The sequence below is a fragment of the Idiotropiscis lumnitzeri genome, chromosome 17 (assembly GCF_059441095.1).
Source record: "Idiotropiscis lumnitzeri isolate Australia: NSW breed Sydney's pygmy pipehorse chromosome 17, RoL_Ilum_1.0, whole genome shotgun sequence".
Classification (NCBI taxonomy): domain Eukaryota; kingdom Metazoa; phylum Chordata; class Actinopteri; order Syngnathiformes; family Syngnathidae; genus Idiotropiscis; species Idiotropiscis lumnitzeri.
Genome location: NC_142407.1, coordinates 14,632,097 through 14,653,773, shown reverse-complemented (window position 1 = coordinate 14,653,773; position 21,677 = coordinate 14,632,097). Strand labels below are relative to the sequence as shown.

The 21,677-nt window shown below is 42.4% G+C and overlaps 5 protein-coding genes and 1 non-coding gene across 6 annotated transcripts; 3 read left to right on the top strand and 3 right to left on the bottom strand.

Moving 5' to 3' along the window:
• Positions 1–498: 498 nt before the first annotated feature.
• On the bottom strand, positions 499–1,154 carry LOC148320457 (histone H1-like). Its single transcript, XM_088280274.1, has one exon. It carries the CDS (start codon positions 1,135–1,137, stop codon positions 499–501), a length of 639 nt encoding a protein of 212 aa, XP_088136400.1. The 5' UTR covers positions 1,138–1,154.
• A 2,396-nt stretch (positions 1,155–3,550) lies between these two features.
• LOC148320456 (histone H4) lies at positions 3,551–4,141 on the bottom strand. Its single transcript, XM_088279909.1, has one exon. The coding sequence runs from the start codon at positions 4,037–4,039 to the stop codon at positions 3,728–3,730; it is 312 nt and encodes a 103-aa protein (XP_088136035.1). The 5' UTR covers positions 4,040–4,141; the 3' UTR covers positions 3,551–3,727.
• Positions 4,142–5,669: 1,528 nt separating this feature from the next.
• ncf1 (neutrophil cytosolic factor 1) lies at positions 5,670–9,981 on the top strand. The gene is made up of 11 exons (XM_088279633.1): positions 5,670–5,793; positions 5,891–5,971; positions 6,080–6,155; positions 6,933–7,098; positions 7,345–7,397; positions 7,829–7,951; positions 8,397–8,504; positions 8,583–8,700; positions 8,788–8,895; positions 8,974–9,149; positions 9,314–9,981. Exons 1-11 carry the CDS (start codon positions 5,722–5,724, stop codon positions 9,475–9,477), a joined length of 1,245 nt encoding a protein of 414 aa, XP_088135759.1. The 5' UTR covers positions 5,670–5,721; the 3' UTR covers positions 9,478–9,981.
• Positions 9,982–10,271: 290 nt separating this feature from the next.
• Positions 10,272–10,343, bottom strand: trnaw-cca (transfer RNA tryptophan (anticodon CCA)). Its single transcript has one exon. It is a non-coding gene; the product is annotated as a tRNA-Trp (tRNA).
• A 693-nt stretch (positions 10,344–11,036) lies between these two features.
• On the top strand, positions 11,037–18,821 carry st6gal1 (ST6 beta-galactosamide alpha-2,6-sialyltranferase 1). Its single transcript, XM_088280135.1, has 9 exons — positions 11,037–11,252; positions 12,070–12,144; positions 14,386–14,592; positions 15,116–15,469; positions 15,549–15,813; positions 15,998–16,095; positions 16,164–16,265; positions 16,349–16,523; positions 16,703–18,821. The coding sequence occupies exons 2-9, from the start codon at positions 12,130–12,132 to the stop codon at positions 16,960–16,962; spliced, it is 1,476 nt and encodes a 491-aa protein (XP_088136261.1). The 5' UTR covers positions 11,037–11,252; positions 12,070–12,129; the 3' UTR covers positions 16,963–18,821.
• Positions 18,822–19,072: 251 nt separating this feature from the next.
• LOC148320452 (odorant receptor 131-2-like) lies at positions 19,073–21,635 on the top strand. Its single transcript, XM_088279798.1, has 2 exons — positions 19,073–19,194; positions 19,958–21,635. Exons 1-2 carry the CDS (start codon positions 19,158–19,160, stop codon positions 21,055–21,057), a joined length of 1,137 nt encoding a protein of 378 aa, XP_088135924.1. The 5' UTR covers positions 19,073–19,157; the 3' UTR covers positions 21,058–21,635.
• Positions 21,636–21,677: the final 42 nt, after the last annotated feature.

Genomic DNA, 21,677 nt, shown 5'->3' with positions numbered 1-21,677 from the left:
TTTATTTTCAAGATTATCCTTCAGTGTTTTTAAAAAAATATATTTCAGTATTTTTTGAGGATTTGTAGGTGTTTGTGTAACAAAAAAATATATATATTTTATATATATATTACCTTGAGGGTTGGTGGTGGGTGTTAAATTTTAAATAAAATTTTAAAAGAAATCTACACCCTGGGGTGTAAAAAAAAAACTAAACATTTGTAATTTTTGGGGGGTTGTGTTAAAAAAATCTATATGTAAACTTTCAAGTCTTAAAGGTTGTAAAAACAAGAACTTTGAGGATGTTGAAAATACATTTTGATATCACATTAATTTTTGAGGAAAGGCTTGTGTGCTAGAATAATTTTGATCAATATATTCATTTTTGTTAATTTGGCACCACTGGCATCTTTGAAATGCGCCAAAGTAACTTTGAGGAATTTCTCTTTAGTGGAAATTGGTGGTGGCTCTGAAAAGAGCCTTTTGGGTTGGTTGAAGATGTGAAACGTGACAGCTGGCTCACTTCTTGGATCTTTTTGTTGTTTGCTTCTTGGTTGGCTTCTTGACAGGCGATCGCTTGGGGGCGGGTTTTCTCGCCTTCTTCGGCGTCTCCTTCTTACTCTTGGGCTTTACTTTGGCCTTGGATTGAGTCTTCTTGGGAGTGCCTGCAGTTTTGGTCTTCTTGGGCGCGGCCCTCTTCTTGGTTTTCTTTTCAACCTTACCCGCACTACGTCTCTTCTTAGCGGGTGCGGCCGCCTTTTTGCCGGCGCTGGTGGTGGTGGTTGTGACCTTCTTGGCAGCGGGTTTCTTCTTCACAACTTTGGATTTCTTCTCCTTCACTTCCTTCTTGGCAAGTTTGAAGGAGCCAGAAGCGCCGATTCCCCTGAGCTGGACCACCTCTCCCTTGTTCACCAAACCGACCAGGGAGGAGTTGATGCGCTTGTTTTGTTTGACCAAGTCCACGCCGCTGGCTCCGAGCGCCTTCTTGAGTGAGGACACCGAGATGCCTTTGCGATCCTTGGACTCGGCGATGACTTGTACGATCCTCTTGGGGAGAGTGAGGCTATCTTTGTTGACCCTTTTGGCGGCCGGTCGCTTCTTGTTTTTCCCCGCCGACTTGGACTGGGTCGCCGCGGGTGCTGGTGCTTCTTCTGCCATGGTTCTTGTTCTGTGCGTTTCGCTGAGATCAAGTAGTGAGCAGGCTAGCGGGAGGCGGGACTTATACGGCACATGAGAACCGTAGAGACTCAATCGAGCAGCAGCGCGGAGCTCGAGCGAAATGTGGACTCGCTGTTTGTGTTTTCTCTTTCACCTTTAAGCCTCAAATGACACCATAAATTGAAATCTACCAATAAATGTCTGACGTCAGTGAATAGTTCACCCCCTTATCTGTCGCCTCGGATTATTTTGGTGGTTGAAAACGGCTTGGTTTTCTTGCTGGAGCTTTCAAACCTCACCGGTTGTCCGTCATTCGGTGACGTCCGCGTCTACTTTTGGTGACATTTTGTCCCCAAAATGTGTGAAATCGTGTCGTACCTGTCGCGACATCGCTTCGCACGTGAGTGGAGACATCTGAGCGTGGATTCAAATCAACTCGGCTCCTCAAGCGGTTTTATTCTTTCTTCTATTGGCGAAAATTGGGACGGTGGTAAACACACGAGTTTCTCGCGGTGACCCCGGGGCGGTTTCCAGTCGGCAACAGACGAGAGGATCTTACGTTTATATCCATCGTTTGGATGCATGAAAAAACAATCGTTTACATGATTGATAACTTAGTCATTTGAATTTCGCCTTGCAAATTTTCTGACTTGATTTGACATTGTTCTTTGCTTGCAAACGTGCGCTCTTTTCGAAGATTGGAATCAGATCCTCATTTTTCATCCAAGGGCAGTTTCGTCATGAAAATGTTTTGATTTTTATTTCCTTTTTTGTCAGTTAACAGGTTAAACACAACTGGCATAATGTATTGTTTCATGTGTTTTTTTCAAGTTTTTCCAAAGATTTTTTAAAAGTTATTTAACAGTTTTCGTCATGGTTGTGCATTAGAATTTGCAATTTATGATTGTGTGTATTTATAGTGTTTTATACTGAAGGATTGTATGTTATTGGCATGTGCCTGACAGAATGTCAATCATTAAGAGGTTCATATTTGCTACAGGTGTTAAGCATTTATGAAACAAAAAGCATTTATCAAATGAAACTAGAAGTACCGTGCATAGTAATGACAAGTGCTTACTGGTTTTATATGTTCGCACGTTATATTCATATATTACTTAGTTTAAATGTGTTGAATTCCGATTGTTCATGACTTGCACTCCACATTTGCAACATACACATAGTGGATTTGCATTTACAAGCGACAACACTTCATATTCTGACAAAGACACAACAAAACCGATAGAGCACATCTCCCACATGCACAGTACAGCCCAAAGCACAACAAATAGGAAACGAGACGGGGGTCACATGCACAACAGGGGGTCACAAGGGATCAATCGTGACAAACACACAAAGACACGACAATTTGAGATCCGAACACATACAGAACCACACCCAACAGAAGATTGAATGATACCAAGCCTTGGGAAAAGCCATGGGACCAGATGGGCCTCAATCGTGGGACCTGGTCTTGGACCCGCGCAACGGAAGGAGAGCGGAAGAACGACTTCAACCGACATGACCTATGATAGAAAAACTTGTCTAGTGTGAAGGACTAAATGTGAGTGCTGCGTTTTTAGGCACGCTCTTTCATCGTAGCTGCAGGACCACATGAGGATAAGAAAAGTAGCCCAGATATCAGACTTGTACTTTTTCCTGAATTCCAGCGAATTGAAGAGACTAAATTTGGATCAGTTGAGTCTTTATATGAACATTTTCCTTCTTGAGTATAAAAATGGACGTGCATTGGGTACATTTAGTTAATGAAGGGGTGAGTCCCTAGTAGTTTGCATTTGCTTGGTAACTAAATTCCAACAATACCATTAGAAAATCAAGAAAGGACGCTCAAAACTTACCAACATATGTTTGTATATGTAAAAACTAGCATAGAGTGGTCTACCGATTATGCTATCGTTGAATCAGAATGATACATTGGGCATTATTACATTTTATTGCCTCACGACTGATTTTGTGATACATTCGAAAGAAGGCAGTTTAGAAAAAGTAGTGAAAACACATTTGTTTGGGCAAACATTCCAGTATCACCAGATTGTTTTGGACATTATTTTGTTTTACCCATCAACTGTACATCGAATCTGCCTCCCCTAAAGACTTTTGGGGGAGATCAAAAGACTAAGACGTTGGAATATTCATAGTCGCCCCATAAGAAGACGGACACGAGAGGGGTGCACGCACGCATTACTTTGTGGTTGTTTTTAGACTTCTGACATCAGCATGTGATAAGAAAATACACTTTCTCGAACCAAAATGGCTGCTTCACAGAAGTTCCCGCTCTTCAAAGGCAAAATACGCTTTAAAACAAACATGACAATGGCGCCGTTAATGATTTCCTTGACGTTTGTTTTACATCACTAAACATCGCTTAATAAGTGGCTTGATGGCGTCCCATACAGCGTAGAAAATAAGTTTTATTTGTAGTCAATAACATGCGTTGAAGTTGCACTTTTCGTGAAGCGAACATCAAGTGATGAGTTAATTGACAGATTTCACAGGAAAATAAGCCCTTTATGTTTAAAGTGTGTGGCTCTTAAAAGAGCCGTTTGTTGTCGGGAGATCGTCGCCGTCAAAATTAACCGCCGAAGCCGTACAATGTGCGGCCCTGCCTCTTGAGAGCGTACACCACGTCCATGGCGGTGACGGTCTTTCTCTTGGCGTGCTCGGTGTACGTGACGGCGTCACGGATCACGTTCTCCAGGAACACCTTGAGGACACCACGAGTCTCCTCATAGATCAGGCCGGAGATACGCTTCACTCCGCCGCGGCGAGCAAGGCGCCTGATGGCCGGTTTGGTGATTCCTTGGATGTTATCGCGCAATACTTTGCGATGCCGCTTGGCGCCCCCTTTTCCGAGTCCTTTGCCGCCTTTGCCTCTTCCACTCATTGTTGCAGTTCAACAATTCGCTCCGCCAGTAGACGAATGAACTCCAACGCAGAACACTGCTGTATTTATTTGCAAACTGCGGACGTGTTAGAAATTCCCCCAGTCGCCTTTTCACTCCGCCCCAACTCGTTTTTTAGCAGTGTACGGCAACTTACTTGGGACAAACTAGATACCTCAGCGTCATAATGGCAACATAATACTGCACGGTTACAAAACGGTTTCTTTAACACACAGGCATGGACCAATTAGTTATTTTTAAATCTGCGGGTAAAATTACTAAATATCCATATGGAACTGCGTGTCTTTTGTTCATTGGATATATGTTTGGAAGCACAAATTAATCAAGGAAAAACGGCTCGTTTTTTGATATCATTTAAATATCGAAACATCAAAATGGAAACACAGCTGGTTTGTTGTCTGGAACGAGTAAGGTAAATTAAAAAACAGTCTAATCATATTTTAAATTCCAAAACAAAAATATAACGTGGCACGAGGCACAAATCGAAATACGCTTTGTATATTTGTTTTAGATTCCCGGATGTTGTCGCCGACATTTATCCTCCTGACCAGGCGATGGCGACAGCGTGCCTTGAGCATTCCCGTACATATCTGTTGCATCGAAGAGGAAATTCTATTGAGAGTGTCGTGTGAGACGGAGATAAACGAAACAACTAATTTATGACTGGGTGCTATTTATGCAGCTCATAAAAAATGAAGCACATATATTTTGAAATATTTTCATTTTATTATTAAAGACCACCATGCATGTTTGGGTGGCACCCTCTATTGCTTATCCACCACTGTTTGGGATCTTTCCAAGTACACGCATGCGTTTATGCATTGCTTGTTGCGAGATGAGCTTTTTTTTTTTTAGAGTAACCGTCGTGTGAGTGCTTAACTGCTTACGACACACATTACATTTCCTGTCCCTGCAGTTTTTCAAAAATTCAAAGGCCATATCAAAGGGAAGTTTGCCGTTGTTGTGCGTTCTTTCTTCCTCTTCGTTTCTGTTGCGAAAACTTCGCATGTATCATACAACCTTTCTGCTCCATGGGAGCCCCTTTTGAATGTCACGCAGGGGACAGAAAAACATGTGTGGACGAACTGAATGAATGTAAGGAGGACACAACTACGAATATAACAGAGGTCCTCAATCACTGGTCTGCGGGCCAATTTGGACCAGGCAGCACAGATCAGAATCAGTGCAATACAACAATAATTCAGATAAATATATAAATTAGATAAATAAGAGAATAGATGCAAGAAAAAAAAACTTGCAAGAACTTTTATTTAATATTCAAGGCTGAAAAATATTTGATTTTGAAAAGTGACCGGCATTGTTTTTCTTATATCTTGCCAACGAATAGTTTTATAAATCGATATCGGGCTATGAAAAGGATAAATGATTCAAATTGATATTTTGTGGTTAGCTCGTCTGCCTCACAGTCGAGACGTTCTGGGTTCGAATCTTGGGTCCGGCCTTCCTGTGTGGACTTTTTATGTTCCCCAATGACCCTCTTGAGGATGCATGCGTTTCATTGCCTTCTTGACGAGGTCAGGAGGAACTGACTGACATTTTGTGGCATGTTGATGACACAATCTAGGCGCACCCACACGTGCACGCACATCATTTATAAGCCTGCAGCCGCCTCTCACATCAGTTGGTCTCCATCCATCCCGACATGGACCAAGTCTACATCCGACACGTGAAGTTGCTCGGCTTTGAGAAACGCTTTTACCCCAGTCAGCACTATGTGAGGCTCCAAAAATGGATTGGCGTGTTTTTTTTTTTCACCGTAAGCAACTTTAATTTGCTTTAATATTATGTTTTGTTTGTTTGTTTCGTTTTAGGTGTACATGCTGATGGTAAAGTGGAGCGACTTGGCAGAGAAATTGATTTTCAGGACATATCCTGAAATCTACACTTTCCATGTGAGTTTTTTTTTTTTTAGTTTAGTTGTGTTGTTTTTTGTTTTGTTCTGATTTAAACTAGTGAGAATGTTGGATATTGAAAAAAAAAAGCGTATTTCTTTTTCCCAGAAATCCCTGAAGGAGATGTTTCCTATTGAAGCCGGACAAATAGAAAAGAGGGACCGAATCATTCCATCGCTGCCAGGTGTGAGTTATAATATATAAATATGACAAAAACATCCGATTTATTATACGTAAATGTTTTGTTTTTAAAGGTTTGTTATATGGTGTAAAATAGAGGGAAATGAACCGTGAATTAATATGAAAAAAATTTTTTTTCTACATTAATTAGAGTTGTAAAATCACTAAATACTTTGACTTGCAGTCACTACGACAATATTAAAAAAAATTCGACTTAACAATTGTGGCGTAAAAACAAGTGAGTAAGGCATAAATCAGATTACAACACCAATGCAAACATTTATCACTGCAACTTTTCATGTCTCACGAAACAATTATATGTGTGTGGGAAACACTTGCACATTTTTGGCATTTTATTTCAGGAAGCACCTGCATGTCAAAATTTGGACTTCTCTTTTTTTTTTCTCTCGCTCGCTCTGTTTATTGAGGCATACTAGCAGAAGAGGGGAACCGCAACCAAATCACACAAAAAAAAACTGATTTTCATCACTTTGTACACAATATGATTGCATTGCTTCCTCTCACAAAGGTCGCGCGAAAAAAAATACTTTGACTTAAAAATGAAACTTAATCAAAGCCAAACTCATCATTAGTACAGTTGACATTTTGAGTAATATTTAAGTTTTCTACAGTTAATTACTGTGTAATAAACAATAATTACTGCTCTTACGATAATCGCTATAAAATCCACCTAAGTTAACGCTAAAATAAAGTAAAATGACTCACCCTTTGCACAAGCGATGGTTTTGACTAACATTTGAACATCCATTGTGTCCCCCAGCACCGCGGTGGGTGGAGAGCCAAAGGTCTCGAGAAAGCAAGCAGAACACGTTGACCGAGTACTGCCTGTCGCTCATCGCGCTGCCGCCGCACATCTCGCGCTGCTCGCACCTCAACGCCTTCTTCAAAGTGCGACCGGAGGACGAAAACCCGCCGACCCCAAACACGTCAGTGGGCAAACGAGAAAAAAAAAATGTTAATAAGTAACTGTTATTTAACGGGATGAAATAGAAATGTCGAGGTAACATTATGGATTCATATTTTCCCACAATAATCAAATTAATCTCTACTTGCTGCGTCCCAATTAAATGTCCCATTGTGGGTTTTCAGATGAGTCACTCGACCAATGACATACGATGAACTCACGCGGCCAACGTCAACAAAAAATGTTTGTTATTTCCTTTTCTGTTCAGAGGGAAAAAAAGTGAAATCTTCCTGGAGACCAAAGTCAACAACAACATATCTGGTAAGACTCTTCAAAATATCGAGCAAAATGTAGTCTCGTAGTGGCATTTATGTTTTCATATTGAAACTTTCTTAATACACAATTCATGGGCCATCCATTGGAGCGTCGTGTTTTTTTTCCTTTTATTTCTTGAGTCAAAACGAGCCTCTGCATCCATTCAATGTTCCCTGATGGCATGTCACATTATTTGATCGATTTTAACAAGACTGTTTTATGGGTTCTAACAGGATTCCAAACAGACAGTACATCCTTAACCGTGCGTGACATCAGTTCTTAATGGGTTGATCTATTTGCGTCACAATTTGGGCCTGTGTTGAAACTCAGATCGGCAGGTTCTAACACATTTTAGTCAGCTATGTGGGTTTATGCTATATATTACCCAAAAGAGACTACCTACCTCATGAAACATGGTTATGTACTCCACTCGTCAGAGATTTCTGGACCCATCATACTGGACACGTACAGAGTGATTGCAGACTTCACCAAGACGTCCAAACATGAGCTCAACTTGCACACTGGAGACTTGGTGGAAATTGTGGAGAAGAACCAGAATGGTGAGAAATTCAATAGGTCAACCACAAAACATGAACTTTCATAGAATTGCTGCCAAGAAGACTTGGCAACAGTGACACCCGGTTGCAACGGACTGCTTGGGAACAATGTTCCATTACGCACCAACCTTTTCCCGCAAAACATCCACATAAAATGGTGGAATCATTTTGTATAATCCTACCTAGCTAGATACCTAGCTAGCGTTATAAAGTATGTTTGGTTGTTAGCTAAATAACAAATAGTAGTTAGCTAGCTAGCTAGCTAAAACAAATAGTAGCCAGCTAGCTAGCTAGCTAAAACAAATAGTAGCTCGCTAGCTAGCTAGCAAGCTAAGTGTAATTAAAAAAGCAAAGGCTTTCAAACCATACATCTAACCTTGCAGTATTTCAAACACAGCTTTCTAAAAAGTTACATTTTTTTTAACTTTAGCGTTACTTTTGCATTCAGGCTGGTGGTTCTGCCAATGTGAGGCTAAACGAGGTTGGGTTCCTGCCACCTACCTGGAACCGCTGGACGGACCGGAGGAAGCAGAGGACATTGAACCAAATTACGAAGGTACTCCTATGTCCTTTATTTATTTATTTTTGTTTGTTTTAATCAAGTGTCTTTGTTTAAAACATTTTGTCTCTGAAGGAGAATCGCACATCACAGTCCGAGCCTACAAGGCGGAGACGGATGATGAAATCTCGCTGGAGATGGGAGAGACCATTGAGGTCATTCACAAGCTCTTGGACGGCTGGTGGGTTATCAGGTACAGAATCCGACGCTTCAACTTGTAAATAATGATGTACTTTGAATTGCTTTACTCACATTTTCGTCTTTTTCTTTTTTCGCTCAGGAAAGGTGAGGAGACCGGTCACTTTCCCTCCATGTTCCTGCAGAAAGCAGGAAAAGGTCCCAAACATTATGTCAAGCAACCAGGAGGACAGAAACCTCCACCTCGCAGGTGCATTCAAGAGATGATTATTTTTATATCATGAATCCTTGCTAGGGTTGCAAAAATTCAGCCCTTTCCTCTCTCCAGGGCCACTATTAAGAACGCCAAGAGCATCCATGAACGAGGCCGTCAGCGCCTAAGCCAGGAGGCCTACCGGAGGAACAGCCGCCGATACTTGCAGCAGAAGGGCGGACAGCCCATTCCTTCGCCCAGAAAATCCAAGATCCCGGAGTGGTCGCCGCTGAGGGAGAGAAAGAACCAAGGTAGGGTGAATACCAATGATTTAAAAAAAAATTCTTTTTTAATAATCGGCACTGAGATGCCACAAGATGGTGCCAAAGTAGAACGGTGTATATGTGTGATTTTCCTGAAAACAGTTTCTGTTTATTAATTAATTAATTAACTGAATGCAATATGACCTCCGCAGGGAACATTCCAGAGCAGCGCTTCAATTCGGAGAACGAGCTGAAGCCAGAAGCCCCGGTGATCCCGCCGCGACCAAGTCCTGAACTCATCTTGGAACGCTGCACCGACAACACCCGCAAGAAAGTCAGCATCCGCAATTCTGGAAGTAGGAGCAACAGCACCTAGTATGTAACCTCAGCCGGTGTGCCTCAAGATTCCGCCTTGCACCCACTTCCGCTCCTACAAGTTGTCTTTGGTCCCATAGCTGTTGTGACGTAAATCCTGATTAAGTTATTAGTGAATCCTCAGATTTTATTTAAATAAAAATATATGAAACAGGTGACTAAATAATTATTTACAGTGATACAATCTTGTGACAGTTTATAAAGTGTCCTTCGGGATATTATCCAACTTAATATAATTGGTGAGAAGTATATTATTTAGTGACAATATGTCTTTTCAACTATACATGCCAACGATGCATTGCGATGGAATGAACAACTAAAGCAGGTTGAATTGTTTGTTTTTTTTTTCATATAAATGTGCCTTGTCTCAATAAAGGTTTGGCAAACTGTTCTAGATGACCTCGTGACAGTATTATTAAAAGCTTTGACATGTTTGCCTCAGTCTCAGCTCCACCTTTTTCACAGTTGCAAAACAAAATCAATAAAGTTGCCATCCATCCTTAAAGCGTGTTATTTCATGAATATACTCACACACAAAAAAAAGTTAGTCACAGAAAGGCTTACAAGAATAAATACTTAGACATTTCCCTAGATGAAACAACTGTTGCCATTCATCCATTTGTTAAACACAAATATGAAGACGAGCAGAACAACTGGATTTGTGCATTCAAACATTCAGGGAACGTCAAACTGAGTTCATCGGTAAAGGTTAGCGTGCGCTTGAGAAATATCCTGAAATTGCCCAAATCTTTGTTGTGCGAAGCGTAACAGGAAGAAAACAAGATGGAAAACTTATGACCCCGACGTGATTTGAACACGCAACCTTCTGATCTGGAGTCAGACGCGCTACCGTTGCGCCACGAGGTCGGTAGTGGCTCTCTCCAACAATATTGTGTAAATATACATATACATTTCAAACCGCGGACTACCCAACTACGACGCAATACATTACAACATATTCATATTCACGTAGTATCAGCCTTTCAGCGGCACCCCACTTATATATAAAAAAAAAGACCAAATGGCAAATTGTGCATTCTCTCAAATGATCGAATCTGTTCTGAATCTTCGTCACTGATCCATTCAAACTGTTAAATATTTGCCCGAGGTCGTAGTTATACCCTTTTTATTCGGCGTGCACGCGTGTGTGTTTTAACTAGCAAGGTTTGTCGTAGGAATGCCAACGTTTAAAGATGGTCTCCATTGACAATGGCGATGAACGGGTTCGTCTTTTCCCTCCTTTTCCCCACTGCAGCGATATTGCGTGTCTAGGCTGACTGCAGTAAAGTGAAGTCAACATCATTAAAACCAGTTTAACAGGATTTTGACTCCGTGTATTTTCAAATTAAGATAGATGACTTACCGATTCACGCTTTCGATTTTGACGATTCAACTACATGTTGGGCAATTGTTTTGTTTATTATGCCTTTTATTTCACATCTATATGTATGTATTTGCATTTTATCAACAGCGACCGGTGTAAATCGCAAAAACGTGACTCTTTACTCTTATTTTGAAAGCAAGGGAAACTGTAAGTGCAATGTATTCTGCGAACTTGTCGCTTGCTCCCCCGCGGGCTGAATCGGAGCTGTTCTTTCTCCAAACGCGAGTCGGTACTCGGTACCCACTGGCAACCTTCGACGGGATGATGGCGGAACAAGCAACGGCCTGCCTCGAGCCGTAGTCGCCTTTCCGGAGGAGGAAACCACGTAATAGGTGAAGGAAACAGGTGCGTGGCGATGCTGAAGGACCGAGGAGCAGCACTACTTCACACAGGTCAGCCTATTTATTTATCTAGCTCAAATTTACATATATGATGTAGAAATCAGTTTTCGAGATCGTATCAATTGCGACATACATCAGTTCTGAATCATTTTACCCCCCAAAACTATTGGTTCAATTTTCACATCATTGTGCCACTTGTGCGCATCAAAAAACAGCAGTTTCTCGTTTCTTTGAAAGATTTGCACATGCTTTGGCACCAGCAAGTGAATGATGATGTCAATTTCTTTGCTGTTTCCAACATTATTATTTGCTCGTCATGTTGATCAAAATGTTTTTGCAAGGTGTCTTGTAATGTGCACAGGTCTATTCCATGTAAACTTGTTGTTGCAAAAGTTGTGTTAAGCATGTTTTTGCACATTTACTCAAAACTACTGGTTCAGTTTTCACATGAGTAAGTATTTTGCGGTGGCATGGTGGACGACTGGTTAGCATGTCCGCCTCGCAGTTCAGGGGTGAAGGGTTCGGTTCCAGCTTTGGCTTTCATGTTTGGAGTTTGCATTATCTCCTCGTCCCTTTTGTGGGTTTTCTCCGGGTACTCTGGTTTCCTCCCACATTTCAAAAACATGCAGGTTGATTGAACACCACCGAAGGTGTGATTTTGAGTGCAGATGGTTGTCAAGCAAGTTTCTACACATTTCCATTGGACTGCTTTCTATAGGTGATTGTGGACATTTTCTGCCGTAAGAAAATGTGTGAAGCCTTTGATCAACCAATTTTCTAGGAAGTGAAGATACTTGTTGTGATGTGGATGGTATTATGGTGTTACTTGTGTGTTATAATCTGTGTGAATACATCTTTTTGTTTGCAGGAGAGATGAGAGGAGATTTAAGGAGAGCAAAGTGTTTCTAAGCAACAAGAGCGGCAACGTATGATGGGCTACAAGGTACAAGTCAAACTCACCAAACGCCGACGGATGAATGAAAGACTCGGTGTGTTTATTTGATGCTGTTTAGATTGCGCTGCTAAATCACGAGCGCGAACAAGCAATATTTTGCTCAGACAACAATCAGTTCTTAAATTATCATGTGTTTTTTTTTTTTTTAATTTTGATTTGTAAAATAATCTTTTTTACAATTAAGTTTATATTTAACGTTACAAAAAGCATTTAGCTCTCTATTTTACAAGGCATTATTTATTTTTCGGCCTATCGGAGGTAAGCGTCCAGTCAGATTTGCTGCTTTTATTACAGTTGGGTCACATGACCAGCATTTAGCTCTGGTAAGAGAACACGGGGATTCAGGCCGACATCTTTAAGCAGATACTGAGCGACACTGCCATCTGTCACCACGTCCTCGGGCAACCATGATGCTTTTTTTTTTTGTCTCTGTGAAACAAGATCATCATGATGGTTACACAACCACATAGATACACATATTTTTGTTTCATTGAAAGACCGAGGGGGTATAAATTTGATAGCAAGTGAGCTTCATAGTGCTGCTCTGCGATTTCTTTTAGCTGATATGCGTGTGTAATGGAAGCCGCTGTTTCATTAAAAAAAAAAAAGCATAAATGTGTCATCATAAGCCAGCAAAACCCACGAGGCCCTTTTATTCAAAGTGTAACTCAATATGGATTACGCAAATATATTTTTGAGGGATTTCAATGATAAACTTTGACCTTTGATAAGTTCACGGCGAATCTTTGCCCAAAAAATTATTAAGTGATTCGCTCGCTGTCAGAAAAAAATTGTGCAGAAATTGCATTTTTTTGGGGGGGGGGTGTGATCTGCACGTTAGACCTCATTGTAACCTTGAACTTTGACCTTTACATTAAAGCTTTGACCTACAGCAAGCCCCGAAGGACAAGAATTTATCAGTTAAATCCATATCGGTCAGGCCTTAGTTTTATTGATAAAATAAATTAAAAAAATATATATTTCTAAATGATCTTTCTCTCGTATTTCTACTTCATCGTGAAACACAAACTGAATCACCAACTTTTTTCGAGCGATTTTTGTGACACGTTTGACATTACTTGACCTTTGACCTTTACCTTGCAGCTTTGACCCGTAGAAAGGCCAGAGGCCAACAAACACAAATGACAACGATCACCAGTTGATGTTGATTTGCGAGTGTGACGCCGCCGTATGCGAAAAGTCGGGCATGATCAATTTTGAGATCACCCGTCAAACCGCTTCGCTGAATGCGGATTATCGCCTGCGGGAGCCGCGAGTGCTTCGTTAATCCGGAGCGATACAAATGACCTCCGACACAGGAAACGATAAATAGGACACTCCTGTCAAAGCAAAATGGATCAGCAGCCAGTCTACTGAAAGGCTCCTTTGCTTTTATTTATTTATTTATTTTAAATACTCCCCCGAGGTCAGTCATTTAAAAAGAAAAAAAAAAAAGCAGATTAATTTTCAGTAAGATTCCTGTGAACCATCAATGATTATCCGGATTCACCGAAAGTGTAAATGACAAACCAGGTCAAGTGTGCAGCGACGCCCCCTCTCCTGTTTCCCTCATTTTGTTTTATTTCTCGCTCTCCTATATTGAGGGCATGCACGGCTCACTTGCCCCTCCTTGGCTCCTCTTTCTCTTTCTCCCTCGCGAAGACGGCTCCCCACGGCCTTTTGAGTCAAATTCTTTGTCACTGACTCTTTTCTTCCGTATGATTTGACGGCCACGGCGAGTCGTATCGGCAAGTACTGAAGGAGTCTTTATTAGTCAAGCAGTGGGGGAATCCCCAGTTTTTACGGAGGGCAAAGTTCAAAGGAACAGCAGGCAGAATCTAGCAAAAAAAAAAAAAATAAGGAATGTGAGCGTTTTTCGTGGTCTGAGGCGATTCGATTCGTCTTCCTATGAAATATTTCATTTCGTTTTATTTTAAATTATATTCCCATTCCCATATTGCAATATATTTAGAGTTGACCAGGACAGCATGCAAATACCGCTCATCTGCTTAATATTGACGGTGATTGTTTTTTTATAGATCACATAAATAATCTTTGTTCATCTATTTTAGCGATTCATGGTGATAGAAGTATTAAATAGTTCAACTCAACAGGCCCAGATTTTCACAATGAGTCCATTTAAATCATTCAATCAAGATGAGATCATTATTTAAATTGTCTGTCCTTTCACAGGCGTCCCATTACAATTTATTTTTTGTTTTTTTGCAGATCTCCGGAGCAGCGATGGACCGCGTGAGCTTGCTGTGGCGCATGCGTCGTCGTGCCCGCCGCGGTGCCCTCTGCATGGCCTTCTTCTGCATCGCCATGATGCTGCTGTACGCCCTGTGCGCCGAAAACAGCGTGACCGTCACCGACGCCATCTTCGGTGTGCGGGCGCGGACCCGAGCGCAGCCTCGCACGCACGCCATCGTTAAAGTAGGTGTAGCCGCATTTGCCGATATCGCTCGAATAATTGCAATTTATTTTTTGCGGTTTTCCATTCTTCAAAAAGACACTTTGATGCTAGAGCAGGCCTGGGCAAACTACGGCCCGGGGGCCACATGCGGCCCGTTAAATGTTTTAATCCGGCCCGCCGAACTTGAGAACAATTAAATGAATAAACGTTGTTCATGTTTTATTTTCTAAATACTGTGGTGTGCCAAAGACATATTTTGTTGTAATTCTTTTGTTCATTTTCATTTAAAATTAAATGTATTTTTTTTCTCCGATGAGGTGATCTTACCAATACACTCCAGCCATCTGCTCCCCTCTATCAAATTTTAGAACCCATTGTGGCCCGCCAATCAAAAAGTTTGCCCACCCCAGTGCTAGAGGGACAAGACAAGCTAGGATAGAAAAAAAAGTTAATTGAATTTTTTTGCCCAAAAAAAGAAATAAATTTTAAGAAACGTAGCTGCCGATTTGTAAATTCAACTCCACCATGCAATCTCCCACTCAGGTGCTGCGTGGCAGCTCCAAGCTCACCATGGACCCCCAGAAGCTCCCGGGCGTGATACCCGGCGACCCCCGCCGCCCCATCCCCGTGCTGTCCTCACCCAACCAGACCCGCGAGCACCCGCCCACCAAGCCAAATTCCAGGGAGGGCCAAGGTTTCTTCTCGACCATTCTGTCTCGGCCGTTCATGCGGGCACTGGAAACCGTCTTCGGGGGCCGCCGGCGGGGCCAGCTGAGCGGCAGAGGCAGCGACGCCGAGTTCTTTGGGCCCAACAGCCTTCTGGGAAAGGTGTGGAACGAGCACATGTCCAGTAACATGCTGGGGAGCCGACTGAGGAAGGTGGTCGACAACTATCAGGTGAGGACGTTAAGTTAAGTTAAGTTAAGATAATAATTTGGTTTTCAGGTTTCTCAACAGGTCTTGTTTGTTCCCCCAGGCGATGAACAAATACGGGGTGAAGCTCCCTGCCGCGGCGGACATGGCCCGCAGGAGCGTGTTGAGTGGGCCGGAGCTTTTGTGCCAGCTGCACCAGAAGGTGGCGCTGTCCACGCTGACGGCCGACATGCCGCCTTTCTCTTCGCTGCCGTGGGCCTCGCAGCTGCCGCGCAAGCCGCTTAAATCCGAGGTGGGGCCGTTCAAGAGCTGCGCCGTGGTCTCGTCTGCCGGCTCGCTCCGGGACGCCGGCCTCGGCAAAGAGATAGGTGGGACAAAACAGGCTGGCCCCACCCCCAAAGTGTCAATTCCGTAATATGTTTACTTACGTACCAACCGAGCTCCTTCATTTTTTTTCCTCAGTTCCTTTATCAAATTTTTATACTCATCCCTCATTTTCCCATTTGAACCCTTCTTCTCTTTTTCATCTTCACATCGGGCTGAAACGCTCAGACTCCCATGATGCCGTGCTGCGCTTCAACAGCGCCCCCACTGACCGCTACGAGAAGGACGTCGGTTCCAAAACCACCATCCGGCTCATCAACTCACAAGTAAAGCCGCGGTGCTCACTGCAGTAACTCACTTTGCACTTTTAGATTGTAACGTGAGCGTCTTGTAGGTGATGGCATCTGACGATCACCACTTCCTGTCCAGCTCGCTGTTCAGCTCGGGTATATTGGTGGCTTGGGACCCCGCTCCCTATTCGGCTAACCTCACACAGGTGTTGTTTTATTTTTATTAGCGAGAGAGAGAGAAAGAAGATGTTAAGCCTCTGTCATTTTGCTGTCCGTGTTCATTTTGCAGTGGTTCAACCACACCGACTACCCGATCTTCACTCAGTACCAGCGCTACAGACGGCTGCACCCCCAGCAGCCCTTTTACATCCTACACCCACGTGTCCTCTGGCAGGTGTGGCAGCAATTACAGGACAACATGCCGGAGCCCATCCAGAAGAACCCGCCCTCCTCTGGCATGCTGGGTAATGTGCGCTTTGATGGAGTTGCACTGTCACTTAATTTTTTTTTTTTTGCATAGTGTTGAAAATGTTCAAATGTGCAGTGGCGCAATAGATCGGACCAAGTTTCGGTGGCCAACTTGAATCAATCTCTGCGTTAAGACGTTACAGCTCTGCTCTGCCGTCCTTTTTCCTCCGTTCAGGCACAGTCCTGATGATGTCCATATGCGAGGTGGTGCATGTGTACGAGTTTCTGCCATCGCGACGCAAGACGGAGCTGTGTCACTACTACCAGCGTTTCTACGACGCCGCCTGCACGCTGGGCGCCTACCACCCGCTGCTCTATGAGAAGAATCTGGTCAAGCGGATGAACCAGGGGCCCGACCGCGACATCTACACGCACGGCCGCGTCACGCTGCCCGGATTCAGCAGCCTCAAGTGCAATACCACACACGCAGGTTAAAACATGGCGAGCAACGAGAGAAAGAAAAAATATTTACGAGAACTGACGACAGAGGCCGTTAACTAGACAAGATGGGAAGTTTGTTTTCGCTCATATTGAAGAGCAGAGAAGTAGCTACTTTTCGGAGGAATTAGTCCTGTCGGAAATGCTTCATTATTTTTCTTTTTACATTTTGCTAACTTGAAAAGGTGACTGACGTGGCAAACGTTTGTTTTCTCTCTGATGTTACTCCACAAAGCAAAATAGGTAGACACTCTATGTCTTTAATTTACCTTTTTTTTTAATGGGCATTAATTGACTCTCATATTGATTATCTAAATAATCACATTGAGTTGAGTTGGTGGTGGTGGAAGCACTCGAAATATTTTTTTCCCACATTTTAAAACATTTCCGAGTCATCAATCCCATGTAAGTTGAAATACACTTTACACACTTGCTGAATTTACCCCACTCTTTATACTACTGATGACTTCTGCATTTGTTACCATGACGACCAGGGGCGGAGTTACGGAGGTTGGGCCCAGCCAAGTTAGACAATAGAAATATTTTCACTTATGGCGGCAGAATTTTTTACACATACACACACACATACAATTAAATATGTGCCACTTATCCAAAGCAAATGCTGTTACATATCTTATCTGTGCATTAAACATAACTCAATGCAGCTCTGCTTACCTATTAGACTTGGACGTAATGGCTTCAGCATGCCGACAACGATGCCGGACAATGTGGTGTGTGCTGCATAGCAGAGGCTAACACTGTATGCTAATGTTAATCTGTTCAGCCGTCATAACTCAATGCAGCTCTGCTTACCTTTTGACTTTTTAGGCATGGGGACAAGGTTTTATATATGTCACACCAGACCAGATGCCATTGAAGCAATATGAACCGCACTTGTTAAACTGTCACCAAATGACTAAAGTTCGACTATAAAATGTAAACATTGTACCATCCTATTCGACGTGATGTCATATTCAAGACAATTTTTTGCGAGTTCTTTTTCGCTGATGTTTTGTCAATTTTGTTTTCCGCCCCCTGTTGGCTTGGAGACACATTTTGTTCCAATCGGGCATGGAACAGGACAGTAGAAGTTGAGCTGTCGCTATTGAAAGCTGTTTCAACATTTATTCACGATCCAACTAATGCGCTGAATTGTCTTACTAGGACAAAGAGTGTACTAGTACATGGACAGCGACCAAATGCTCAAGAAAAAGTATTTTTCTGAGGGAATCGGATGTTCAGAGAGCGCTTTTTTTTTTCTAGACTCGGCTGAATTATTGATGTCAGTGCATTTCTGAGCGCAACAATTGATCTCTATGCAGCCACTCATCGCACTTTGCATGCTTCATTTCTGCTGAACTTGGCAAGCATTCTTTTAGCTTTGTTTTACCTCAGAGTTGCACGGCCTTCTCAAGTTTTGCTTTCCTTTTCCTCCTCTTCTGAGGAGTCACCGTTGCTGATGTCATGTCGGGAAGTCGCGATTCCGCAAAAGCATTTCATCCAACCCTCGTTCAAGTTTGCTTTTAAACTCCAAATGCATTAAACACAACAAATTCTCATCTACAATAATAAAAAACCTTTGATCGTTGCATCATATTTGTCATACGTTTAGTATAAGGCTTATGTGGTATCATGGTGTTTTGTTTTTGAGGATAGTTAAGCTTTTACTCCCCGTAAGAAACTTTGCAAACTTTTGTTAAATGGCAAAAAAAATAAATAACAACAACTCGATGTTTATTTGGGTGTTTTAAAAGGGGTTTGAATCCCATGCATGTGTTCTGTTGTTCAGTCTTTCACTGTAGGAAACATCACAAATCAACGTCACTGCCTGCATAATAAAGTACACTGGTTCAGGACTGTGATTCACTGTGTTTCATTACTGCATCTCAACGAATAAAAAGCAAATTTGGCATTCTTGTAAAACAACTACATGTTTGTTGTTACATTTTGAAGAAAAACTGCGCTGGTTAAAGGCGCCACCTGTTGGAGGAAACTGCTACTGCAAGATTTGAGTTCGACGCAGGAGCGATCGGCTAGTCATGTCTGGCTCGGAATGTGTCGTCATGCGTAACCGAACAAGTTTACGAACTTCTTTGTTCTTTTACAACTGGTGTCCCCACAGACGCGCCTACGTAACACCCAACGGACTCGTTAATCAAGTCAATATTTGGTCAAAACATCGTGAATAATTCATGTGCCTAAATGAGTCTTTTGGGGACAAGGTCAGAGGTAAGTAGAAAACAAGATGGTCACATGTACACCAGAGGAAAAGCAAGTTTGCCAAACACTTAATTAAGGCGGAACAACAACAAATACTTGATGTCATGGACACAAAGTGCACTTTGAAGTTTACTTTTCCATCAGACGCTCATGAAATATAATTCAGATAAATTTTTACATGCAATGACTACAAAGGACACTTTCACTTATATCAAAATGTTTTTTTTTTTTGTCTTTAAACAACCCAACACCCTCATTTTTCATTGAGGACACATTGAATGCATGTAATTTTTTTTTTATGATAATGGGGGTTTCAAAAAATCTTTTTTTAATAGTCAATTACATGTCAATTTTCGCTCTTTGTGTACTGCATCCTTTCCATTATATATAGTGAGGTTCAACTGCGTATTCATGTAAGACTTTTTTTCTTTTTTTTTTCTGATGAATGTCAATTTGGCATCAATGCATTTTATTTATTTATTTTACTTTTTATTTTTTTTACATATACTCCCAGCTCCAGCTTTTACTGTTGTTATGTTACAGCGCTTTGTTTCAGCTGGTTTAACCTCTTTTTTTTTTTTTCAAGCGCTTTCGAAATGAACTTAGACGATGTTGATGGTGATTTTTGAGGCCAGCCAAACCTCCACATCTCGGACACAAAGTCACTTGTGTCGATGCTTTTTTTGCCAGTGTGAATGCATTTATCGTAAATTATTCTTTTCTTACAGAATTCCTTTGAGTGATGCTTATCTGTTGACTTTTTGTGTTCCAGCGTGTTGCTCACAAAGGGTGGGGGCTTGCCTACGGGTGGTGTTGCATGGTGACCTGATGCGTCAACACGGAGCTTACAAACCTATAAATCGAGACGTGTCCGATATGACTCAACATTTACCGCTTCACGTACGTTTTGCTGCGTCTACCATATTCATGATTGCCAACGTGACCAAAAGGCTGAGCCTCGTGGAGAAAGTGGCGACCGCCACCTTGACCATCTCTTTCTGCTTGTTGTTCCTCTTTGTCAATGGGGTCATGCTGTTCACCTTGAGAAGCAAACGCGTCTTTCGGGAGACATCGCGCTACATCCTGCTGTATAACCTTCTGCTTGGAGACACGTTGCAGCTGGCCCTCAGCCAGATGTTGTACTTGCTCACCACCGGTGGCATCACCCTCACGTACCCCGTGTGTGGCATTCTCACCATGCTCTGCAATATTGTCACGAGGATATCACCTCTGGTGCTGGTGATGATGTCGCTGGAGAGATACGTGGCTGTGTGCCACCCTCTCAGACACGCCTCCATCATTAGCGTCAGGAACACGGCAGGGGTCGTGCTTGCCATGTGGATGTTTTGTTTTCTTAATGCTCTCATTCAGGGGCTTTTATTAATGTTGTTTCCTTTCCACCAGCTCGAGAGTCTGCAAATGACAAACATTTGCAGCTACGTCTACATTTTCTTGGTGCCTGCTTTTGAGATCTACTACAAAGTGTACACATATTTTTTGTTCTTGTCAGCAAGCCTGAGCATCATTTTCAGCTATTTCAGCGTGGTGGTGGCTGCCAGATCGGCGGCCACGGACAAAGGATCTGCCCGTAAAGCTCGTAACACGCTGCTGCTGCACCTGGTGCAGCTGGGCCTCAGCCTCTCGTCGGTGCTCTACACCAACATTATGACACTTATCGCATCTTCAATAAGTCGCTTAATGTGGGTACGACTGCAAACCTTTTTGTATGTGTTCTTCTTTCTACTGCCCAGAAGTCTGAGTTCTCTCATTTACGGGGTGAGAGATAAGAACCTCAAAGTGGAGCTCCGGTACCATCTCTGCTGTCCCCTCAAAGTGTCAGTCACAGCTGTCAAAACTGCTCCGGTGTTCTGAGATTTGCCACACTCGATTACCTTCTCCACTTATAAATACTCACATGTATGATGTTATGTTTAATTTTGCATTTATTTGCAATGGTGACCAGAGCACCCTCTCGATAAATTTGTTGACCAACCCAGGGGAGCCACCCCACTCACCAGTACAGTAGTAGCATCACTTATGCATTTCCTTTCAAATGCACACCCAGGCATACATTAATTAATGTGATGAGTGCATGTTAGACCTATTGTATAGCATCTGTGTCAAACTCCAATACTTGAGGGCCGCTTTCCTGCATGCTTTCAATCTCTCCGGTCTGCAACACACCTGATTCAAATGAACAGCTGATCAGTAGTTGTGGGCACTCTGATTAAGTTATCAGTAAGCTCTGAAGAAGCCTAATAAGTATCCTGCTCATTTGAATCAGGTGTGTTGCAGCCGGGAGAGATGGAGAACATGCTGGAAAGATGCCATCCAGGACCTTATCTGTTGATCCTTGTTGGGAAGTTGTTTTTGTTATATTTTATTTATTCTGTAATAATAATGTTTGTGTTATATTAACATTGCTGTTGAGGTATGTCGACTGGACTGTTGTGGACTATGCACATTTAATCATTAAATGTGACACAATAAAA

Coding starts and splice junctions, on each gene's coding strand:
- LOC148320457 (XM_088280274.1), bottom strand. CDS start 1,137: ATGGCAGAAGAAGCACCAGCACCCGCGGCGACCCAGTCCAAGTCGGCG.
- LOC148320456 (XM_088279909.1), bottom strand. CDS start 4,039: ATGAGTGGAAGAGGCAAAGGCGGCAAAGGACTCGGAAAAGGGGGCGCC.
- ncf1 (XM_088279633.1), top strand. CDS start 5,722: ATGGACCAAGTCTACATCCGACACGTGAAGTTGCTCGGCTTTGAGAAA. Junction 7,099..7,344: donor AACCCGCCGACCCCAAACAC/GTCAGTGGGCAA, acceptor TTTTCTGTTCAG/AGGGAAAAAAAGTGAAATCT. Junction 8,505..8,582: donor CATTGAACCAAATTACGAAG/GTACTCCTATGT, acceptor TTGTCTCTGAAG/GAGAATCGCACATCACAGTC.
- st6gal1 (XM_088280135.1), top strand. Junction 15,470..15,548: donor AGGTGGTCGACAACTATCAG/GTGAGGACGTTA, acceptor TTGTTCCCCCAG/GCGATGAACAAATACGGGGT. Junction 16,524..16,702: donor GCCCTCCTCTGGCATGCTGG/GTAATGTGCGCT, acceptor TCCTCCGTTCAG/GCACAGTCCTGATGATGTCC.
- LOC148320452 (XM_088279798.1), top strand. CDS start 19,158: ATGTGCCTAAATGAGTCTTTTGGGGACAAGGTCAGAG. Junction 19,195..19,957: donor TTTTGGGGACAAGGTCAGAG/GTAAGTAGAAAA, acceptor TTTGTGTTCCAG/CGTGTTGCTCACAAAGGGTG.